The sequence below is a fragment of the Myotis daubentonii genome, chromosome 4, assembly GCF_963259705.1.
Source record: "Myotis daubentonii chromosome 4, mMyoDau2.1, whole genome shotgun sequence".
Taxonomy (NCBI): Eukaryota; Metazoa; Chordata; class Mammalia; order Chiroptera; family Vespertilionidae; genus Myotis; species Myotis daubentonii.
This window is the reverse complement of record NC_081843.1, coordinates 112,994,592-113,017,327: the sequence shown is the minus strand read 5'-3', so window position 1 is coordinate 113,017,327 and position 22,736 is coordinate 112,994,592. Positions and strand designations below refer to the sequence as shown.

The 22,736-nt window shown below is 46.6% G+C and overlaps 1 protein-coding gene across 2 annotated transcripts in view; it reads left to right on the top strand.

Moving 5' to 3' along the window:
- Window positions 1-22,736, top strand: part of NPR3 (natriuretic peptide receptor 3) — a 64,171-nt gene that overhangs the window by 30,381 nt on the left and 11,054 nt on the right. For both annotated transcript variants that reach the window (XM_059694982.1, XM_059694983.1), the window contains exons 4-5: window positions 16,068-16,203; window positions 21,398-21,492. In XM_059694982.1, the coding sequence (XP_059550965.1) occupies window positions 16,068-16,203; window positions 21,398-21,492 (231 nt within the window). The remainder of the gene's footprint in view (window positions 1-16,067; window positions 16,204-21,397; window positions 21,493-22,736) is intronic.

The window sequence follows — 22,736 nt, the reverse complement described above, 5'->3', positions numbered from 1 at the left end:
TTTGCTCGTTTGAGGTTAGCGGGCCACCCATAGCTTGTTTTTTCTCCTTATTTAAAAGTTGAGAATGTAACTAATTAAACAAATGTTCCGGCGGCGGCGTTGGGAGCACAGTAGCATCGTCAGGGAGGCGGGGTGTCCGCGGGGCCCCCTCCCGCCCAGGTCTCCGTCGGCACTGGGTGCAAGGTGGGAGCCGGGAGCCGGCGATGTCCTCGGCCAAGGCATTTGACCAGAGACAGGGTTTAATAAATCATTGTTTAGATAGGCCAGACATTACACTGCGGAAAGTCCAAAATGTTGCAAAACAACGCGCTCATTTCCTGCGATGAGGGGCAGGCCGGGCAGGGGAGCTGTCTGAACCAGCTCGTGTTTGCCAGGCTGTTGCACAGGAGCCGTGCGGGAGGTGACATCGGATGAAAAATGATCAGATCATCAATAACATCCTGGCCAGACACTTCACCCCTCTTGTCTGACCTAATATCATTTAATTGGAACTGGGTACTCTTTCTGAGATGGTGAAAAGTTAGCTGTTCAGCAAAGCCAGTGAAAGGGGAAAAAACTGCAGCCGATAAAGGCCCGGCTTGCCCCAGCCCTGGTGAGGTTGTGCACAGGCGGGCTTTTGTGTCTGCGCAGCACCATCTGAATAGAAGGAGACTCCCCCTCCTCTGCCACCCCCCTTTGCCCTCACCCCCTTTCTCTAAAGCCAGCCAGAGAATAATTGTGCAAATGAAAAGGCCCTTTCAGGCACTGGAGGGCTTTGCTAATTGTATTTGAAAGAATAAAAGCAAACCACAAGTTGGCGTTTAACAACAGAAAAATGACGAGTTCACATGCCAACATATTAATCAGATTAGTTTTATTAGGAACATGCAATCAGGCGGCCTGCACTGCCAGAGGAATGACTTATTAAACGCCGTTCTTTTTCCTCGCCAAGGAAATAGCACTGGGCTTTCAGAACATATTTAAATGAAGATGTGCTGAAATCTAAGAAAAATACATCACCTTCCTTTTCTTGAAATGAAAGAGAAAGTTGCTTTCAAGTTGCTCATTCCTGTAGCTTCTAGAGCTTTCCTTGGGCCACACTGGAATGTGGAGAAGACTCGGGACTCTCCTGCCGGGAGTGGTTCTGTTTGGTGAGAAACCTGTTCCATTTGCACGTGGTCCCCACCTCGCGGCCCGTGTGGATTGATTCGCTGCGAGAACGTGTTGGCCGGTGTGACCTGGAAGTGCTCCGGGGAGAGCCCTGAGCCTGTGGGCGGTGACCCTCCCCCGCTGTAGGCTTCGCGCTGCCCTTCGAGAGACAGTGGCTGTGGCTTTCTTCCGTTGCGTGCGGTGATGTGATTCAGCTAGAAAGCGATTTTGCAGTAACAGTGGCAATAAACTCAAATGTGTACAGCTAAAAAAAATAGCAATGCCGCGTGGAAAGGCACTTCACAACAGAAAGGCTAAGCTATCACCCCCCCCCCCCCCCATAGAAGGGCGTTTCAGCACATTGGGCCCAGTTCTTCACAATGGAAACACAGATGAACGTCTTCTTAGAACAGCCAGGTCACTCCATAGATGGGCTGCAGACCCATCAGCAGTGCGGGCTCCAGAAAGAACACATGTGGGCGCTGACGACTGGACCCGTCGGTGTAAGTGAGGAAGCTTGAGGCACGACTACAGAGGGTGAAAGCCCAGATTTCTGTTTTTCCTGCCTTTCTCCCCCTTTCCCACGCCTCTGTGCTCCTGGGGCCGCAGGGGCTCCGCACCCCCCTTTCTTCTTGGCGAGGAACTCGTGTACGCACAGCTGTGGGGCGCAGCAGGTTAGCTTCAGCTCACATTGCATTTCGAGGAGGAGCCTGGACAAGAAAGGCTGCAGGTAAACAGGTCTAAAGGAGCTACTCTGCTGTCAGGGGGAGTAGACGAGAGCGTGTCTCAAACACCAGGACTTATCCTTTTTTTTTTAATATTTTCATTGATTTCAGAGAGGAAGGGAGAGGGGGAGGGGGAAGAGAGAAGCATCAATGATGAGAGAGAATCATTGATCAGCTGCCTCCCACACACCCAACTCTGGGGATCAAGCCTGCAACCCGGGCATGTGCCCTGACCGGGCATCGAACCACAGGTTGATGCTCAACCACCGAGCCATACCTGCCGGCAGGATTATACTTTCCACAGGAGTGCTCTGCCCAGGAAACGGTTCCTTAGGCCGCCCCGTGGCTGGAGCAGCGTGGCGCTTTCAGAGCTTAACTCCCCGACATGAAGGTCTACATTTTACTACCAGGGCTGCAGCCGAAAGACTCTGCCTGGCACATAATTTGACAGGCCCCAGAGGGAATGCCCATGTGTGTGCAGCCTTCCAGCTGGGAAGGGGGGAGGCCTGCAGGCCCCTGCCAGCCCTGCTGGCCACCGCGCTCACAGAGGACTCCGGTGTTTGATGCGGACAGCAGCCGCAGGGTTTTAAAGTCTCGGGGCAGAGTTCTGGTTCCTGAGGCCTGGCCATTGGCGCTGCTGTTCGTGTGGGTGGATGTGGTGAGGTGCCCAACATAGTGGTCCAATAAATATTAATTGATGGGCATTAGAACAATCGATGACCCCGGGGCCTGCCAGCCTGTGTGCCAGAGACTTTAATCTCTGAAATGGAGAAAACCACACTGACTTGCTCTTGGAAGTTATGAAAAATGATTGTAAAGGGGTTTATGAGCCTGAGCGCTGTGAGTGATAGTGTCCAAAGAAAACAGCCCGGCCGCCGGGAGCAGAGCACCCCTGTGGCCCGCACGCAGCGTACAGCGGCAGTTCTCAGTGACATCCTTTCAGGGCTCCGGCCAATGGTCAAAGGAGAGGAGCTAGAATAATGTATTGCTGGGGACTCAACCCCCTTCGCCGTCAGGAAATTTGAAAGTAGCTCAAGCTGTAGGAAGTTATTTTGGATTAGTCTTTACCTCCTGCTCTTTCCCCCTCCTGGAGTGGAATTTGCTTCATTTTGCAAAGTTCTAAAAATCTCCCTCCCACAGGCTACGATATAAAGGTAGGGAGGAGGTGAGCAGAGGATTTTTTTTTTTATTATAAACGTTTGACAGTTGACCTAAAGTTGGGGACCTGGATTAACTATTTCCTTTACCCAGTCATCTTATGTGGGATGATGACTAGATCCCCGAAATCAGCCGTGTTTCTGCCTTATCCTGTGGACCGTCAAGAGCTGTAATTCATTAGTAAACAGTCCTGCGTCAGATGGCACCCACTGTTGCCCTACAAATCACATTCCTTTTGATGTTAGGGCATTTTTTCTTTTCTGTACTCGGCAGCAATGTATAGTTATGGTAACCATGTGTCCAGGAATTTCTTGGGTAGAATAGATATCAGACACAGTTCTATGCCCTCTAAGTGCATGCGTGTTGCTGTTGACTCCGTGACCCCGAGTGTTGCTGTGCAGATGGTAAAGCCTGCAGATGGCTGTTGATCAGAGCTGGACGCATGCCTCCCTGCACCCACCGAGTCCCTCCTCCGGGCCAGGCACTGTGCCAGGTCCTGTGAGGAGCGTTCACACCCGGGCGGATGTCTCTTGAAGGATGGGTCAGAAGAGACCAGTACAGAAGAGCCTCCCACGTGAGGCCGAGAGGGAATCCAAGCGTAGACGAAAGATGGCATTAGACCCATTCAGGGAATCGCAAAACAGCCTGGCTTGAAGCGGGGGGATTGGTAGATGAGTAGATGGAAGAGGTTCCCTCTTTTTTGAAATCTGCCTCTCCCCGGGTTGCCAAGACACCACCGTCTCTAAGCTCTCTGCCTACATTGCCCGTCTGCCCGTGTGACTCCTCTTTTCCACTTGCTCGGCAAATATTAGTGTTTCCCAAGGTTCTTCTCTTGGCCCCTTTCTCTCCAAACACTATTTCTGGGCAGCACATCCACTCGCCTGGGTGGGATCTTCATCCAGGTGCGGGTAACGCCTAAATTTATACCTGAGTCCAACCTCTGAGGGCAGGACCCCGCTCCCACTTCCCACTGGCCTCTCTGCCTGATTAACACCGTGTCTACCCCGTCTCATCCTCCCGTTGATCCGCTCCGTTCTGAGCTCTCTGGAGCATAGAGAGGAATCAGGAGGATGGAAGTCTGAGCTCAAAGAACTTGTTCTGCACACGGAAGTGGGAAGTAGGAGGTTGGCGTCAAATGATTTTCAAGGGTTGTGACAGGAGAGCAGCTCGGTGCTGTTACGGTCAAGGGTCTTGTTACTCAAAGGTTGGTCTGTGGACCCGAGGAACCATAATGCTCCAACCCTCACACCTACTGAACCAGACTCTGCATTTGAATAAGTTCCCAGGTGAATGTATGGGCTAGGGCAGGGGTCGGCCAACTCATTAGTCAACAGAGCCAAATATCAATAGGACAACGACTGAAATTTCTTTTGAGAGCCAAATTTTTTAAACTTAAACTATGTAGGTAGGTACATTCAACTTGAAATCCAACTTTAAATTCACGGTTTTCGTCTTCCGTTTTTCTTTGCTTCTTCTTTGTAGCCATCTCAAACAGGGCACCTAAAAAAATGTTTCATTTTATAATAATAAAGCCACCAACACAAAAGAATTACAATTCTTAAATTGATGACAAAAATACCTGTACGATTTGCAGCTGGTTGGAAAAATACAGGGAACTTTATGCTTCGAGTAGGTACTTTTGTCACCCACACGCGATTTGCGGACGCGACTAGCACTAACCACTGCACGTGAGACTGCTGACCGACTGGCTCACTCAACTCGTGCATGAATCGAGCGCCTCCCCCGAGCTGCGTATCCCGCGGCCTGCACCACGTCTCTCCTTGCCCAACAGACCGCCCCCCGCCCCCCCACTTCTTCTAATGCCACTTCTTCAAATAGACTCGCCCAGGCCGAAAACCGACCTCTGCGCATGGGCCACGAAGTTTCTATTGTACTGTACGTGCGCACCCACACATGATATTTTGTGGAAGAGCCACACTCATGGGGCCAAAGAGCCACATGTGGCTGGTGAGCTGCGGTTTGCCGACCCCTGGTCTAGGGCAGTGGTGCGTGGACCACTGGTGGTCCGTGAGGTCCTAAAGGTTGGCGATCGCTGGTCTAGGGTATGTGTAGGAGGGAGTGAGTTGACGAAACTGAGTGGAGATGAAATTTATCCAACAATGGTGGTCGGAGAACTCAGAGGCTGTGGTGCAGAATGAATGGATGGGGACGTTGTTGCACAGGGGCAACGAGACGGCCCAGTGTGAATGCGGTATGTGGGTGGAGAGGAAGAGTGTGAACTGACTGTCAACCTCCTTAGTGCGTTCGCATGCTCTGGGAGTGAGGGGGGGCCGTTGCAGGAGGTAACGGTGATATTTGACACAGGATTTTTGATGTCTTAGCCCCTTGAGAACAGAGTCTCTGCTAGGAGTTTTCCATATCTCAGCTCTTAAAAAATATGGCAGGTCCTTAAATAATGACATTATGAGCAATAGGCTCCAGGAGATTAACCTGCCCCCCCCCCCCCCCCCACCGCCTGCTTTTACGTCAATTTACAATAAAACAACAACAACCCTGGAGCTGACTTTAACCATCTGGTATCCAATACCATCTTTTTCTTTCCTTTGATCCTATTTCCCTGACAGTCAATTAAAGCTGTGATTGCTAGGGCAGACTTTCTCATTCTTCTTTCCTCCCTCCTGATACGCAGATACCATCTTGGCCATCTTACGCCTGGTAGAGAAGTCATATTAAGGCTTGAAATAGGAGGCTGTTCATCTTGGCTCACCACCCCTGGGTGAGTTTGGTCTTTAGGGGGTTGCCTGGCTTGATAAACACATTAACGCTGTGGGTGCAGATGCTGGGCTGGAGACAGACGACTTGAGGTCCACTTGCAGCTCTGTCCTCGCTCTCTGTGCGACGTTGAGTGAACCAGGCAACTGTGGTGGCTCCACTTCCCCACCTACACAACACGCTGGCTGGCCTGTGTGAGCTCACAATTCCCTTCCAGTCGCCAACTTTTGCGTTTCTGCCATCCTTCTGGGCTGTTGTGAAATGCCCATGAGGTTAAAAGAATGCATCTCCCTGAGACATGTGCCCAGGGGTCTCTCTTGTGTTGTGGCAAGTAGATTCATTAGGCTCAGTGTCATTCGACCTTTAAAATATTGGGACTAACTCCATGATAGTCCTGCTGCATCTGCATCTAGAACACTCTGCATGATTTTGGTAATGTTCTTAAGAGAAACCAGTCTCCTCACACTAGTAGAGTATGTTACCCTAAACATTCTTAAAAAAAGAAATGTCGTTCCTTTTAATTGCCCAAGGGGATGAAACAATTTTCTTATGAAGTAGACTTAAAAAGATCCATCTCTTCAAAAATGTTTAAGATGTGGCATGATCCAACCTGTGAAGACTATGGGGCTTTTCTTGAAATTTGAAGACTTAACTGAATTCTCCAGCTGCAGACCTGAAGGGAAACTTTCAGGATAATTACAAGGAATGCCTGTTTTTCCTGGTCGTTAGGAAGCATATGAAACTCATTATTCGCAGAGTTTCCAAAAGCTGTCCTAAATGGGTTCCAGAATGATTTGGATCAGCTCATCATGATGGGCCCCAAATGGGGTTAAGATCGTGTTGATCACTTGGTGTGTTGCCTTATACTTTGAGGTTGATGTTTGAGATCTTTTAATGTCTTTTTCTAAAAAAGTCTTTTTTAAGAATAGTTATTGGTTTAAAATGAAAAAAATTGGTTAAATGATAGAAAACACAAAACTGGACAAAACATAAATGTTGACCTTATGTATTTTCATATGTTCCAATGGGACCAACTGTGGAAAGGTTTCCACAATTTTCCAGGTTTTGGTTATTCATGTAGGGAATTGATTAATAAAGAAAACATTTTATTATGGGAATTTTAAGTATATACAAACCTAGTGAGTGCAGTAGAGTGTAACTCCATGTCCCTGTCACTCAGCTTCAACAAGTTTCAACTCAGTCTGATCTTATCTGTACCTTTTCACCACCATTACCCCACTTCCTGATAATTCTGAAGCAAATATCAGCCACCCTCATTTCCTCTGTAAATATTGTAGCATGTATATAACAGGCAAGGCTCTTTATTATTTTATTAAAATAAAATTTATGTGTCTTGACTAATGTGAGTAATGCTGTAATGAACATCGGGTGCAGATATTTCTTTGAGATACCGATTTCATTTTTTCAGATATATACCCGGAAGTAGGATAGCTGGATCAGATGGTAGTTCTATTTTTAATCTTTGGAGCAAGTGTCATACTGTTTTCCATAATCGCTGCACCAATTTACACTCCCACCAACAGTGCACAAGTTTTCCATTCTCTCCACATTTCCACCAATACTTGTCACCTCTTTTTTTAATTATTAATAATAGCCATTCTAACAGGTGTGCATTGATATCTCATTGTGGTTTTGATTTACATTTCCCTGATGATTGGTGACGTTGGACACCTTTTCATGCATCTACTGATCATCTGTACGTCCTTTTTGGAAAAAAATGCCTATTCAGTCCTTTGCTCATTTTGTTAATCAGATTGTTTTTACGTTTGCTATTGAGTTGCGTGAGTTCCTTGTATATTTTGGATATTAAACCCCTTATCAGATATAAGATTTGCAAATATTTTCTCCCATTCAATAGATTGCTTTTCATCTTGTTGGTGGGTCCCTTGCTGTGCGGAAGCTTTTTAGTTTGATGTAGTCTCACTTGTTTATTTTTGCTTTCATTGCTTGTACTTTAGGTGCCATTTCCAAAAAATCTATTGCCAAGAGCAATATCAAGGAACTTTCCCCCTGTTTTTTTTTCCCCCCTCCAATAGTTTTATGGTTTCAGGCCTTACATTTCTTTAAGTGTTTAATCCATTTTGAGTTAATTTTTGTGATGGCATAAGATAGGTGTTCAATTTCATTCTTTTGCATGTGGCTACCCAGTTTTCCCAGTACCATTTATTCAAGAGACTATCCTTTCTCCGTTGTGTAGTTTTGGGTTAACTTGTAAAAAGTTAGGTGGCCATATCTGTGTGGGTTTATTTCTGGGCTCTTGATTCTGTTCTATTGGTCTACTTACCTGTTTTTATGCCAGCATCATACTGTTTTGATTACTATAGCTTTGTAGTCTAGTTTGAAATCAGGAAGCATGATGCCTTCAACTTTTTCTTTCTCAGTATTGTTTTGGTTATTCAGGGTCTTTTGTGGTTCCATACAAATTTTAGATTTTTTTTTGTTTTCTTTATGTGAATAAGATTACTGGAATTTTGATAGGAATTGCATTGAATCTGTGGATTGTTTGAGGTAGTATTAGTATCTTAACAATATTAATTCTTCTAATCCAAGAACATGGGATATCTTTTCTATTTATTTATGTCTTTAATTTCTCTCATCAATGTCTTATCATATTCAGTGTACAGATCTTCCACCTCTTTTATTAAATTTATTCCTAGGTATTTTATTGTTTTTGATGTAACCACTCCTTATTTCTATTATCATATTTGTTTTACTCATTCTTTTTTAAAAAAAGATATTTTAATGATTTTTTTACAGAGAAGAAGGGAGAGGGATAGAGAGTTAGAAACATCGATGAGAGAGAAACAGAGATCAGCTGCCTCCTGCACACTTCTTACTGGGTATGTGCCCGCAACCAAGGTACATGCCCTTGACTGGAATCAAACCTGGGACCCTTGAGTCCGCAGGCTGACGCTCTATCCACTGAGCCAAACTGGTTAGGGCTGTTTTACTCATTCTTGAATTCATTCTTGAGTGGAATCATGCAGTATATACTCTTGTGTCTGGCTTCTTTCACTCCCTGTCCTGCTTTTGTGATTTTGCATGTATTTCATGTATTAATATTCATTTCCTTCTCTTTTTGAATTGCTGAGTAATATTTTGTTGTATAACTATAAGTATAATTTGCTTATTTATTTTGTATTGATGGACTTCTTCCTCCCCAGTTTGGGACTATTATGACTAACGCTGCAATAAGCATTCTGGTATAAGTCCTAGAGTGGACATATATTTTCATTTTTATTGTTTGCATGAATACATAGGAATAGAATTGCTGCGCCATCGCACAGATGTGTGCTTTATAAGAAACTGCCAAAGTAGCATTGTTTTACATTCCCACCAGCAATGTAGGTTGTGGATAATATTTTATAGAGATTGCATTTAGTTCTGTTCCTCTGAAGAGAAATTTTGTGCTATCAGGCAGTTTGACTAACCACTTTGAATTTTGGGAAGTGTGCTTTTTTTTTTTTAAAAAGAAGAAAGTGGTTCTGTTTTGGTTTGTTTTTAGTCTTAGTTTTTGGATAAAGTCTTTACTTCTAAGATGTAACCCATATAGAGTCTTACTGGGAGGCCTGAGCCATTTCCCAAGTTCCTCTAACCTGGTGGCATTCAAACTCCAAACTCCCTCTGTGCAGAGGGCAGCGTCCGAGGCCCCTCAGCTTCTGCAGCCTCCCAGCTGCTGCTTTTACTGGACGTCTTGGTGTCGACCCTGTGCATGCACGACCAGCAGTCTTTCCCTTAGCAGGCGCCCTGGACCAATTTTTATGGCAAGCTCAACTTTGTGGGGCCCAGTCAAGAGCTAAGAAGTCTGTGGGAAAGGCCTTGGAGCCGTTACAATGGACACATACTCTATTAGTTGGTCACAGGGGACTCCGTCCAACCCTCACTCAGAACCCACTTACCCCACTTTATGTAGAGCTGTAATACACTTTGTGATTTCTTCCCCCAGTTGACAGAACATGAGCAGTGGCAAGTACCAGAGGGCAGGATGACATGCTAGAGGCAGTGAGAGTAGCAGGTAGTGGCAGGTGACAACCCCACTGAGTCTCCCTGTAGTAGAGGCAGGGCGAGGCCCTAGGGAACCTATCACACCCACCGTGCGGCCTGCACATCAAGGAGCTGTGGAGCGCCAGGGTGGGCAGGCGCACCGAAGTAGAGCAGACCCGTGAACGAAGGGATACACGTTTGCACAAATGTAATACGGAGGAAAGGAGGAGTGAGGTGGTTCAGGGAGGGCTCGAGCAAGAACAAGTTTGAGTGGCTCACAGAAGATGGGTGTATCCATTGGGTCCTGGGAGGAAACAGAAGACACACCAAAAGGTACTATTACACAGGTTTGTGCACAGCTAAGGAAAACCACCAAAGGAGGGCAGAGAACCGCTTGCCTGCAGAAGTGGGAAGCTGTTACCACCCTAGATCAGAAGGGGCAAGAAGGAGAGCTTGTGCTCCCCACTCACCAGTTCCAAGAGTCCAGCAGCCTGGAACCCTCTACCTCGTTTCTCCTCACAGGCGGCCGGGCAGCTTTCCTTGCTGCATTTTGCTCTTGTGAATGGATGCCACGTACCAGCATGAGGCCCCATCCTCAGCACTGCTATTCCATTCATAAAAGGGGCAGCCAGCTGCTGTGGTATAGGAGACGAATGAGAGGCCATATATGAATTAATGATCTTCCCAGGACTGTTTAATGATCCATTTCATTTATTCTTAAAATATATTTTTATTGATTTCAGAGAGGAAGGGAGAGGGAGATAGAGATGGAAACATCGGTGATGAGAGAATCATTGTTAAGCTGCCTCCTGCAAGTCCCCCATTGGGGATCAAGCCCGCAACCCGAGCATGTGCCCTGACTGGACATCGAACCATGACCTCCTGGTTCATAGGTCGATGCTCAACCACTGAGCCACACCAGCAGGGCAGATCCATTTTGGTTTTGATGACGATAGCGAGTGGTACCTTTCTGCTTCTATTCACACTTCAGGCTAAAAGGTCTGAGTTCATGTGTCAGTCTAGGGCACTGCTACAGGGGCAGAGCTGAGCCCAGGATGGAGACTGTCATTTGGGCAAGTGAGGGCAACCCCCACCCCAAGGGAGTCCTAACTTAAGTGCAGGAGAAAGGAGGCTGCCGGACGGTATGGAGGTGCTTTGGTCAAGCATAGAGCTGGACCCTGCTCTCCCTGACCTGCTACCTGACAGTTAGTAAGACACCTGCCCTTTGCATCGCCTCAGAGGTCAGCCGGGATAAGGATGAAGATTTCCAACTGCACTCTCTTCAAGGCTAAAAGTGACCAGGGGAGCTCCATGCAGGCAGCCCTGTGTAGAAGAACAAATGTTAAGTGTCTGTCAGGAAGAGGAAGGACCGCCTTTCTGGTGCTGAGGAGGTTGTGATACCACTTGATTTATGGAGTTCCTGCTCTTTAAATTGTAGATTTTTAATTTTATGATTCAAAAGAAAATTGAATGAAAACAGATAGTATCCATGTTTTTATTGTACGGAGCTTATGTGCACAGTGCTCATCAAATAAATAATATTCTTTAACTTTTTGCCCACATGCTACATCCCAAGGACACGTCCTTCTGCTGGCCACCATCTCAGTGGCCTAGGAGGGGAGGACAGGTCCATTTTCAGGATCATACTGCTAATTAGACAATATGCTGCTGCCATTGTTCCTGCTGTGATGGGGAAAGGCAGGTCTTGAGTCCATTTTTCCTCTTACCTTCCTGCCATCAAAATTTCCCTTCCCCCACAACTTCCCTTCAGTGGAATGGAAGGTTAAGGGTCATGTCTTTTCAAAAGACTCGAGCCCAGCCAGCGTGGCTCAGTGGTTGAGCATTGACCTATGAACCTGGGTTCAATTCCTGGTCAGGGCACATGTTGTGGGCTCAGTCCCCAATGGGGGATGTGCGGGAGGCAGCCAATCAATAATTCCCTCTCATCATTGATGCTTCTGTCACTCTCTCCCTCTTCCTTCCTCTCTGAAATCAATAATAATATATTAAAAGAGACAAAAGACTCTTGAGATATGCAGCCCAACTCTCCACTTTCCTTATTTGCATTGGGAACCATTGGTTTATGGGAAGGAAGACGAGCCACCTTGTGATATTCTTGAGTTCATTGAATGCCACAGGCAAGATCTCCGGGCAGCCTCGCCTTGCACTGAGCGTTGGGAGCTTTCTCCCGGGACGCTATGGGGGAGCTTTCCAGGCTGTCTCAGATACCCAGACCACCTGGGAGGTGGATTACTGCTGTGTTACTCACTATCACTGCACAAAACAGCTGAGACAAGCAACATCTTTGCTTACTTGTTTGAAACACAAACACTGAGGAATTCCTCTACGAATTTGCCTCCCCAAAGAGAAATGAGGAAGATGCCACTCCTGCCACAGATGGGAGCCATGTCATGAATGGTCACTCTTTATGCTCAGTTAAAAAATAGCAACATTTCTATTCGGCTTTCGCCATGAGAGATGAAAAACACACACTAATAAATAGACACGGCTGACAAGTGCAATCAGAGAGACAGGCCAAAGGCAAAAATGGCATTCTTCCATCTGGCATACCTGCCGCTGGCCAGCTCCGGAGGGAAAATCAGGAGAACTGAGATGAAATGACAGAGAGTTAATGCCAGCATGCTGCCCTGTTCTGGCCAAGTTCCCAGGATGGGTGGAAGATGGTGTGTGATTTCCATCTTGTTGGAATGATACACAGCACGATAGTGATCGCCTGGGGCTTGTCCCTCATGGTGGTCCCCTTCGCAACCGCCTTGCGCAGACTCCCTCTATGTGTCCGCATGGAGCTGTGACGCTGTTTGTGTCCTTATGGAGCTGTGATGCTGTTTGGTCAAGACGGCAAATGCCCAGGGCTCTTGAATTGTATTGTTCTCTCTGTTTGTTCAACTAGATGCAGGGATGGCTGCATTTAAGAATTTAATGAAGACTTATGGCTGATGACAGTAAGGAGGAGATTTCTGGCTAAAAGGATGCTAAATACTGGAGACGTTGTGTAGTCTGTCTGTCAGGACTTTGAGGTCCAGGTGTTGTTCTGACAGGCTGGGTAGGGGGCAGACCAGATGACCTACTTCCTTTTAGCCTGGAGGTCCAGTGGAAAGTGTTCCAAAGGCAACTTAATACTCTGGACTTTTTTTCCCCTTATTTTTTCAAAAATTTGCACTTCTAATTTGCAGTGTCTATAATGTGCTAATGGGCTTTCCTCCCACTTGAAAACATGTGTGGATGTGAGAATGTTCTCCTGGAGAAAAGAAGGTCTCTAGGGTTTTGCTTCTGGCTCGAGGGCCTATGAGGTAGGTGTTATGAAACCTCCTCCGCAGCAGGTTGGGGTGCCAGCGAACCTCGGTGGGGGTCAGCAGCTCTCCTGCTAATTTTGGCAGGAGAGGGAGGCACTCAGCTACTTTGAAAGAAAGGAAGTACAATTTTCAATCTCTTTGCAAATCAGGATAGAATGGGTTTTCAGATTTGGACATGTGTTTAGAACCAATCTATTTTCTTCTACCATTAAACCTGGTAGGAAAAAGTAATCCCGGTTCATGTTTCTCAGCCAGATGATCGTGCTTTCCATCCTGGGTTGTAGCGGGGGCAGCACAGAGGGCATATCAAGAAGGAGGAGGCCCAGTCGCTGTGGCTCAGTGGTTAAGCATCGACCTATGAACCAGGAGGTCACAGTTCGATTCCCAGTCAGGGCACATGCCTGGGTTGCAGGCTTAATCCCCAGTGTGGGGCATGCAGAAGGCAGCCGTTCAACGATTTTCTCTCATCATTGAAGTTTCTATCTCTCTCTCCCTCTCCCTTCTTCTCTGAAATCAATAAAAATCTATTTAAAAAAAAAGAAAGAAGGAAGGGGGAGAGTCAGATGAGGGTGGTGCTGGGGCCATGTCAGTGCTTAAGGTGGCCAGCAGTAGGCAGGTGTTATGATGGCCTTGGTTTAGGACGTTGGGAAGGCGTCAAGAGGAGGAGGAAGAGAGGCGGGGGCACTTCACAGTGGAAGCAGGGCTGCCCTAGGCTCCCCAGGAACAAGGAGTACGAAGGGAACAGCCCTCAGGTACAGAGTGCAGGACGACTGAGGGGGAGCGATGCTCTTTTGGTCTTCCACGTAAGGAGAGGGTTAGGCCAGAGCTTTTCTGAGCACCTTGCATCTTCCACTTTCCGTGACTCTGTGACTGCCCTCTGTAGCAGGATGGTGTGTATATAATTATCAAAGAGGAGAAAGAGCTTTTGAAAAAAATATGTTTAGTGGCCCGAGAATGAAGTTACACAGCCAAAGTTCACTTATTAAAACTCATTAACTCATCAGCATGCGTACTTTCTCAAGCCACAATGACTTCATGGTCTAAGTGAAAATTTCATATTCCTTTGGAAAATTTAATTAGCATAGCCGAATCAGCAGAAAATTATCTTTGACCAGTAGATGTTATTTCTACACATTCTGCTTTGCCTACGAAAATAATGACTCTGAGACTTAAGCGTGACGGCTAAGAGCAAGAGCCATTGTCTACTCTTTGCTTTCACGGTCCCAGGAATTGTTTTAGATAATTTACATGCCCTCACTCATTGCATCCCCAGGAGAGCTCTAGGAGATGAATAGGTGCTAAACCCCCATTAAACCAACAAGGAAATTGAAGATCAGAGAGGTTAAACAACATGTCAGGGCCAGGATTAGATTTTGGGTCCAGCAGCTGATTCAGAGCTCTCCTGTGAGCCAGCACTCTTTTCTATCCTCCACCCACCCCAGAGGGTCAGTGCCATTGACCAGCTTGGGCTGCACCCATCATACTTGGACAGAATTAAGGCCCGGACATTGAGGAAGTAAGAGAACGAGTTGGGGTGTCAAAGCATGAACAAAGTTTCCGTTAAGTATAAATGGGTCAGTAAGATCTGTTATACCAGTAGTAAGTTGATTAATACCACTACTAGAAATGAGAAGCTAACCAGGACCCCTCGCTTTATAATTCGCCATCTCTAGACAATAACGACAAGAGCTAACAGTGAATACTGACTTTTTTACATCTATTGATTTGTTTAAACACAACGGCACCCCCCCTAAGATAGATATTACTATCTCCCTCATTTTCCAGATGGGGAAAACTGAGACCCAGCGTGGTGCGGAAACACAGCCAGGAAGTGTGAAGTTGGGCTCCCTGCAATTATTCTGACCTGCCTCTCAGCAGTAGGCTTGGTCAAATCTGAACTATTTGCTTCTGGGACACAAACAGGGCTTTACCGGCCCTTTGGGTGGGAAGAAGCCAAGTAGAACTGGATGTTGAACTGTGTCTTCTGTGAATGTTTCTGTATTTGAACTGGGGGTGGGGCAGGAAACAGCCTCAAAGGCCTCACCCTGATCTTCGGTCCGTGGGATGCCCGCTCATTCTGCTGCGTGGCATTACATTCCTGATGCTTTCTCCTGAAAGAAGGCTCGATTTTTCTTCATACTTTTGTACAGTATTTGTCAGCTACTCAGTGTTTCAGGATCATATTTGCTCATTTCATGTTTATTGAATGTTGCAATGGGTTTAAATGTAGTATTAGAACTTACAAATGGTGCTTATAGGAGGAAATAAGGCTCAAAGGGATTTAAATGAATTTCCCAAGTCCACAGGAAGCTGTAAGTTTCTTAACTTGAGCCAGGCCTTTTCCCATTCCTGTCCTTGGAGCTTGGCAGGGAGTGGAGCTGGGGAGCACTGAGATGCACTGCAACGACTCAGGACACACATTAGAACGAGAAACGAAGATGTTATTGCTGATAGAATAGAGAGCATAGATGGCGGCAGGCAGGAATGACGCAGCCCGGTCCTCTTTGCATGCTGAGCATTCCAGCAGGCATTCAATAGCATTTGAATATGAGCGAATGGATCCCTACTCTTCCTTTAGTTAAGTTCCAAACTCAGAGCGCGGAGAGATCAGAGGGGCTTTTGAAGGTGGAGAAAACCTCAAGGGGGAGGTGGGACTCAAGTTGGCTGGAGGCAGAGAGCAACGTGGGGAAGGAGGGCGCCTGTGCAAAGGGAGCTATGGGCAAGGCTGATGCACCCGGAAGACGTAACCTAGCCAACAGGTGCAGGTTTTTTAAAATTCTGTACTATCTTGTCTGCTTTCCAAATTCCCAAACTGGGGAAAAGTTTTCCTCACTAAGCCAGTGCCAGGAAAACCATGCCACCATTCTCGTTAGCTACGCCTCTGCCCGCCTCTGCCATGCTCGCAGGCCTGGAGTCTAACGTGTTGATCATTTTTATTCGCTTATATTATTCCTCAACTTGAGTCACTTGGCGTTTGGTCTCACCAATGGGGTTTCCTTTCCAGGTGAACATGTTTGTGGAAGGGTTCCATGACGCCATTCTGCTCTACGTCCTGGCTTTGCACGAGGTGCTCAGAGCTGGTTACAGCAAGAAGGACGGAGGGAAAATTATCCAGCAGACGTGGAACAGGACCTTTGAAGGTGAGGCTCCAGTTTTTACGTCGACGGCACTTTGCAGCTCCTTGAGCTGCTTCTTTGCTGGTTCCATTTTGCTCTTACAACTGTGGGACCTGGCTTTCCTCAGCTATGCAGTAAGGACAATAAGTCAAAATCAAGCCGGCCCACAGGCTTGCTGTGAAAATTCGAAGAGAGAAAGCACGTGCAAGGGCTTTGAGAGAGTCCCACTGAAACGGGCAGTGGCTCATCTCCTGATTGTTGGGCAAACTCCATGTTTCTTAAAATTAAATTCATCACAAGCCTCATTCACAACAAACAATCAATCTGTGAAGAGTTCTGTAGTCAGTTCTAAAATGAAAGATCCCAGATATACGTTTCTCTGTTCAAACCTGAGTGGTTTGAGATGATGAGCAGGTCTAGTGAGCCCTCACTTTTCTTTTATTTATAAAATGATGAATATTAGCTGTGGCTTTCTTAACAACAACCAAAAAATGGCCCGTCATCTCATCACTCCAGCAACCTCTGTTGACGTTTAAAAATTGTACAAGAATGAGACTGTTCTTGGCTGGAAAATTTAAACAGTCCAGGAATGCACAAAATGAAAAGTGAAAGTTTTCCTCCTCGCCCTGGTCCCCTCCCTCCAATGTGATCACTATTAACAATTCCCTATGATTCGGTTTAAAAATATTTTGTCTTCTGCTAGCACATATGCATTTGAATTATATCGTATCTAAAAAATTTATACAAAAAGCGTCATACCATGAATACCATACCTTATCACAGCTATTTTGCTTTCATGCCAAAAACGTTCCATATGAGTACTCATAGGTTCAGCACATTTTTCAACGATAGTTCCGTAGTTTTCCACCATATGGCTGTACAAGGACTTCTTTAACCAATCTCTTATTGATGCACACTTGGGCTGTTTATAGTTTCTGCTATTATGCATCTTACGTGTCTTGATGAATTTCTGTGAGTACGTCCAACGGAATATTTCTAGTTGTGGGATATCATTAGATATTGGCAAATGTCTTCTGGAAAGGTCTACTAGCTTATATTCTTGCCAACAGTGTATAGAGGGCTGGCTTCCTCTGGCCTCACCAGCACTCAAAGAAAATTAACATGAGACTCAAATGAGCCCTGCAGTTATCAACTGCATATTTATTCACTCATTTGTTCATCAAATATTCTTGAGCACCTACTATGTGCCAGGCACTGTTCAAGATACTGAGGATTTAGCAATAAGAGAAAGACATTCCCTGCAATCATATGAGCTTCCATGGTAGTGGAGTTAACTAATGATAAACAAATAGATACGCCATATCAGGGGCTTTAAATAAAGCAGGATAGAGAGATAGAAAGTGTCATGTGGGACTATTAATTTAAATAGAGTGATCAGGGAAGGTCTCTCTGGTAAGTGGCAGTTGAGTAGAGACCTGAAGGAAGGGAAAGAAATTATGTTCATGAGAGAACATTCCAGAGAGAACAGCAAATGCAGAGACCTTGAATGTACCTGTGGGACAGTCCTGAGTGCCCCCAGACAGGCAAGGAGGCTGAAACAGCATGTGAGAGGCTGTGTGATAGGAGTTCAAGTCAGAGAGGTAGTGGGGGCTAGATCCCGCGGACCTGGGAGCTGCACCAAGGACTTTGGGTTCCACCCTGAGTGAGATAGAAAGCCACCAGATGGTTTGAGGAAGATGATCTATCCTGAGTCTTTAAAAGGGGTCCTGTGGAGGCTGTGTGGAAAATAAACTATAGCATGCTAATGGGCCTCATGTGAGAGCCACTAACATAGAGTACAGATCGCTGGACCAGGAAACCTGCATCTTGGTCATGGACTCCACCCTCAGTCCCTTGGACTTCTCCATCACCTAACCCTTGGGGGTTGGACTAGTTGATGACTGACAAGAGTCCTTTCAGTTTTGCATTATGCTACCTCCTCCTTTGAATCCTTGAGTGCACTGGGGCTAGGCCTATATTTATTTGCAATCTAACTAATGACATTTTCAATGATGGGAACAAGTACTTCTAAGTCTAGATTTGAAGCACACTTTTTTTTTTTTTTTCCAATTGGGACTCCTATCCACTCCACTGTCTTGTTCTGTTCTCAGTTATTAGAAGGGGTAGGGCAGTACAAAGGGGTCATGTTTCATCTAGAATTGTCTTGGCCTTAGCTATGGTGACAAGTGGTGGATTTCATTGCTCCTTGGTGGTTTATGTGGATGCCACATCTTACTCAAAACTAGAGTGACATCTGATTAACTTTTGACAGATTGTAGAATTTGAACAAATAGGCCTCCAGGATTGTCTTGCTCAACCTTAGACTGCTTTAGCTGGGAGCTGGAATCAAGTAGGATAATTCAGGGGGCATATTAGGACAGAGTCAAATTTTCCAGAAGTTGTGCCCAATACACGAGAAACTGGTGTGTGTGTGGACACAATCTTGGTAGGCCACATCCCGTTCTTAGCTATTCCTCACTACGTGGTGTGGTCATTTGTTCTTGGTCTTCTGAGAGAGGTTGTTAAGGGAAGGGCAGGTGCCCACAATGGCTGGATTCAGTTTTGTTTAGAGGGCATGAACTAAATTTTCCCATAGGCCGTCTTGGTCTTCCATGCTAGGGCCAAGTCTGCACAGGCAATAGGAAATGAGTTCTAAAACAATCAACTGTATGAGTTCAGCTTAAAGGCAGAATCTCATTTGTCTAAATGTAAAGACAATTAAAGCCAAGGTAAGTTTCCATTCTCTTTACTAAACAGTGATCCAGCTGAGGGTAGCCCCCAAAAGACCTCTAAGAAAAACTTTAACCTTTCTAAATTTAAAATCAATTTTCATTTTAATGGTCACCATAAGGGACCATTAAGTTCTTAAGGGAAAAATACTCTGGATGTTATTTGACAAATTTAGATTTTACTACCGAGAAACCTATGACCAACTCTCAACCATGGCCCGGGAAGAAGCTAAATTGCTCTCTGTGTGAGAGGTCAGAGTGACAAGGTAAATAGGATTGTGGCTCAAACCGTGAACTCCACTACAGGCCCATAGAAATGAGGGTGGGATGTCTCAGTAATTATACAGGAAAGTTCTGCTGCAGCCTGCCCATCACACCTCAGGTACAATACTCTCAGGTGAAGTCTCACTTGCTAATCGACTGCCCTGAGGGTTCTCACCTCATTTCTTGGCAGAATTGTAATAGCTTCAAGTATAGTGAGGTCTTGGATTACCAGGGCCACCTTGTCTTATAGAACACTCTGCAAAAACACTTACAGAACACACTATCATAAAGCCCTCTGAACAGAATAAAAAAGGTTTTGGGATAACCAATACGTTTGGGGATAAAATATATATATATATAGTTAAAAAATGGCATGACTTAAAAGTTGTATAGGCTGTCAAGGATAAACAAGTTCGAGGTAGGTGTACCCTTTGTAACCAGTCTATATTAAGAAGACAAAACATCCAGATGAATGGCAACTCCATTCTGTTTCTGGCAAAGTAGACCAAAGTCTGGAAAAACCGGCAGGCCTTCAAACCACAACCCAAGGACAGTAAACCCAAATACTTGTCCTCTCCAAGCCACACTTGAGGATGGAACTTTCCCTTGGGATCCCTTTTCCCAGACACTCATTTTACTTCCGGAGAGAACCAGATCAATGGAAACACCAATTAAGAATTACACCGAACTCTGCCACAGTTTGAAATAAAGGAAAATAAATAGCCGTGGTGACTTAGCATGTAGCTGACATTTGCACTCTATTACTTAGTTAATGAAAATTACAATATAGACATTTAATATCAACTAAGGAGACATACTTGCTTGGTTGATTAGCTGTTGTAAGCCACCATTGCTGGCAAAAGCGAATTCAGTCTTTCGGTGGGCACTCAGGGCTCTCCATACTCTGGTCCAGCCTTTCTCTCTGCTCCCTTCCATGCACACGGGCCACCTCCCAGAAACCTCATGGCCACTCTGCTTTCCAGCGTCAGCGCCTTTGTAAACGCCAACAAGGCTAGCCTTTCTGCCTCAAACATCCCCCCCATCTCTGATGGCTGCTTGTCCAAATCATGGATTTCACCCACGTGCCCATGAAAGACTGCCTTTGCACTGGGCCTCCTGCTCTGCGTGGTGTGGGCACTGCCCGGTGTCCTCTCCCAGAGTTCAGGCCTGGCGATCGTAGCGATGACAGCAGAGGAAAGCAACCAACTTCTCTTCAACCTGCGTTGACAGGGCTTTACCTGTTTCATCTCGTCAACAGCCTCTTGGCCGGGAGGCACTATTATGATTCTTTCATGGTCCGGGAGACTGAGTCCCACCGGGCAAAGTCCTTGCTCAAGGTCACGGCGCTTGTGAGCCGGGATCCAAATGCAGACCTCTGGGTTCCACAGGCTAAATCCCTCCTGGGGGCTGCCCCTCTCTTGAGCAGAGAATGTGTCCCATTCACCTTTGCCTCCGCGGCAGCATCACCACGCAAATATTTGGGCAAACAATAAATGACTTACTGCTTCTCTGTGAGATAATGAATAGTCGCTGAACTTGTGGTGGTCCTTCCACAGTATATGTAAGTCAAAGTTTTATGCTGGCCACTTGAAACTCAAACAGTGATGAATGTCAATTATACCTTAATAAAACTGGAAAAAACTCCCCCCAAACAGAAACAGAACAGCGAATGAAGATAGTGGGAGAAAGATGAACTCTTCCTTCACTCTCAGCTCCCATGACCGGGGGCCAGGCACTCCCCATCCTGCGCACCACGTTGCCCGGAGCGGAGCACATTGGCCGGGTCCTGGGCCTGGAATAGGGTTTCTCTTCTGACGTTTGTCTAGTGATAACACGAACCCGTGACAAGTCCAGGAGCCGGCCACACCTCCACTTCTGCCTGGCAGTTTGCTTTTGTTTTAATTTAATAGAAAACTCGGGGCTAAGCATGTTGCTTTCAGGATTAGCCTTACTCTTCTTTAAAAACACACATGCATATTTCTCAAAGAAGGTCATTTATTTCCTTTTCTTTTCGTTTTTAAATGGAGAAATGTTAAGAATTTAGGAATGCAGACACAGATGAAATTACAATGTCTTTCCCAAGGCCAACACAAACGCTCCGCGTCTGATGAGGTTCCCTGTGGCCAGAGGGCGCCTGAACAATCCCGTCCGTTCATGCCTCATTTTCGTTGACTCAGCGGCGCTTTAAGTAACCAACTTGGTGCTCCTCTTGTGTCATCCTCTAGGTATTGCCGGGCAGGTGTCCATAGACACCAATGGGGACCGGTACGGGGACTTCTCGGTGATCGCCATGACCGACGCAGAGGCGGGCACCCAGGAGGTAAGCGAGCGAGGCTCTGCCCGCTCTCCTGCTGGTTAGGATCCCAAGGAATGCGTTCATCCTGATGTCCCAATAGCTGTCCCAAAGGCAGCCTCCAAATGAGAATGAGCCCCAAACCTGGGGTTTCCAAGTAAGGGGACTCACGTCAGTTGAGGGGATCAGGGAAGACTTCAGGAATCGGTCCCCTGGTTACCCCAAGTGGGGAAATCATTCCTTTTAGTGGCCACCAATGACAGCTCAGTCCTACGATGCAGGAGGGATGTGGGTGAGAGAGGTGAAGTGAGATGGTGTATTTCTCTCCTCCCTTACAACCTGACTTTGTTTTGGGCGGGGGGTGAAGGGGCTACAAACTGGACAATTGTTAATGTTTCCAAAGATGGTGGTGTTTCTGGACAGCATCTCGGAGTGGGAAGAGTGCCCTGGACGCAAAGATGAGCCTCTGACCCTCACTGGGAGGGCGCTTTCTGCCTCAGTTTCCTGGGCTGTCACATGGAGATCTTCCTTGCTCTCTCGTGATTATGAGCCCCAAATGAAATGAGACCTAGGAAAGGTCTTTAAATGATCAGTCTATAAATAAAGATTATACACATACTAGAGGCCCAGTGCATGAAAATTCATGCACTGGAGGGGGGATCCCTCAGCCCGGCCTGCCCCCTCTCATAGTCTGGGAGCCCTCAGGGGCCAGAGGCGACCCGGTGATCAGGGGAAGGCGATGCCCCATCATACCTCTGCTGCTGCCACTGCCAGCAGCACAAGCCTCGGCCGGCCCTGGTTACCTGAGCCTCGGACGGCCCTGGGAGGCTGGGGGCTGAGGGGACTGGGCGCCACCATCTTGTGGCTGTGGGCGCCGCCATCTTTGCAATGGCATGAGGGTCAATTAGCATATTCCCTCTTTATTAGATAGGATGCAGTGTTTCAGGTCGGATCTGCTGCTGGGGCTGGTTCGGGTCTGGTGGGTATTCTGGTCTCCCCTCTGTGAGGGAGGGTCACTGTGGGGGTGCAGGGTGACAGTGTGTGAGGTGCTCTGTAGGGTGTCAGGACATAGTGATTGTGTTCTGGTGATTGTGGAGAACGCTTTTTGCCACGCCATGGAACAGCCTGGAGAGCCGGCTGCATCTCCCTCAAAAGGGATGGGCGGAGGTGTGACAGCCACTCGGAGGAGCGGGCTGGTGACAAGAGAGATGGAGCCCGAGGACCCGGATGGCGGTGCCTCTAGATCAGGGCTGAGGAGCTGATGAAAGGCA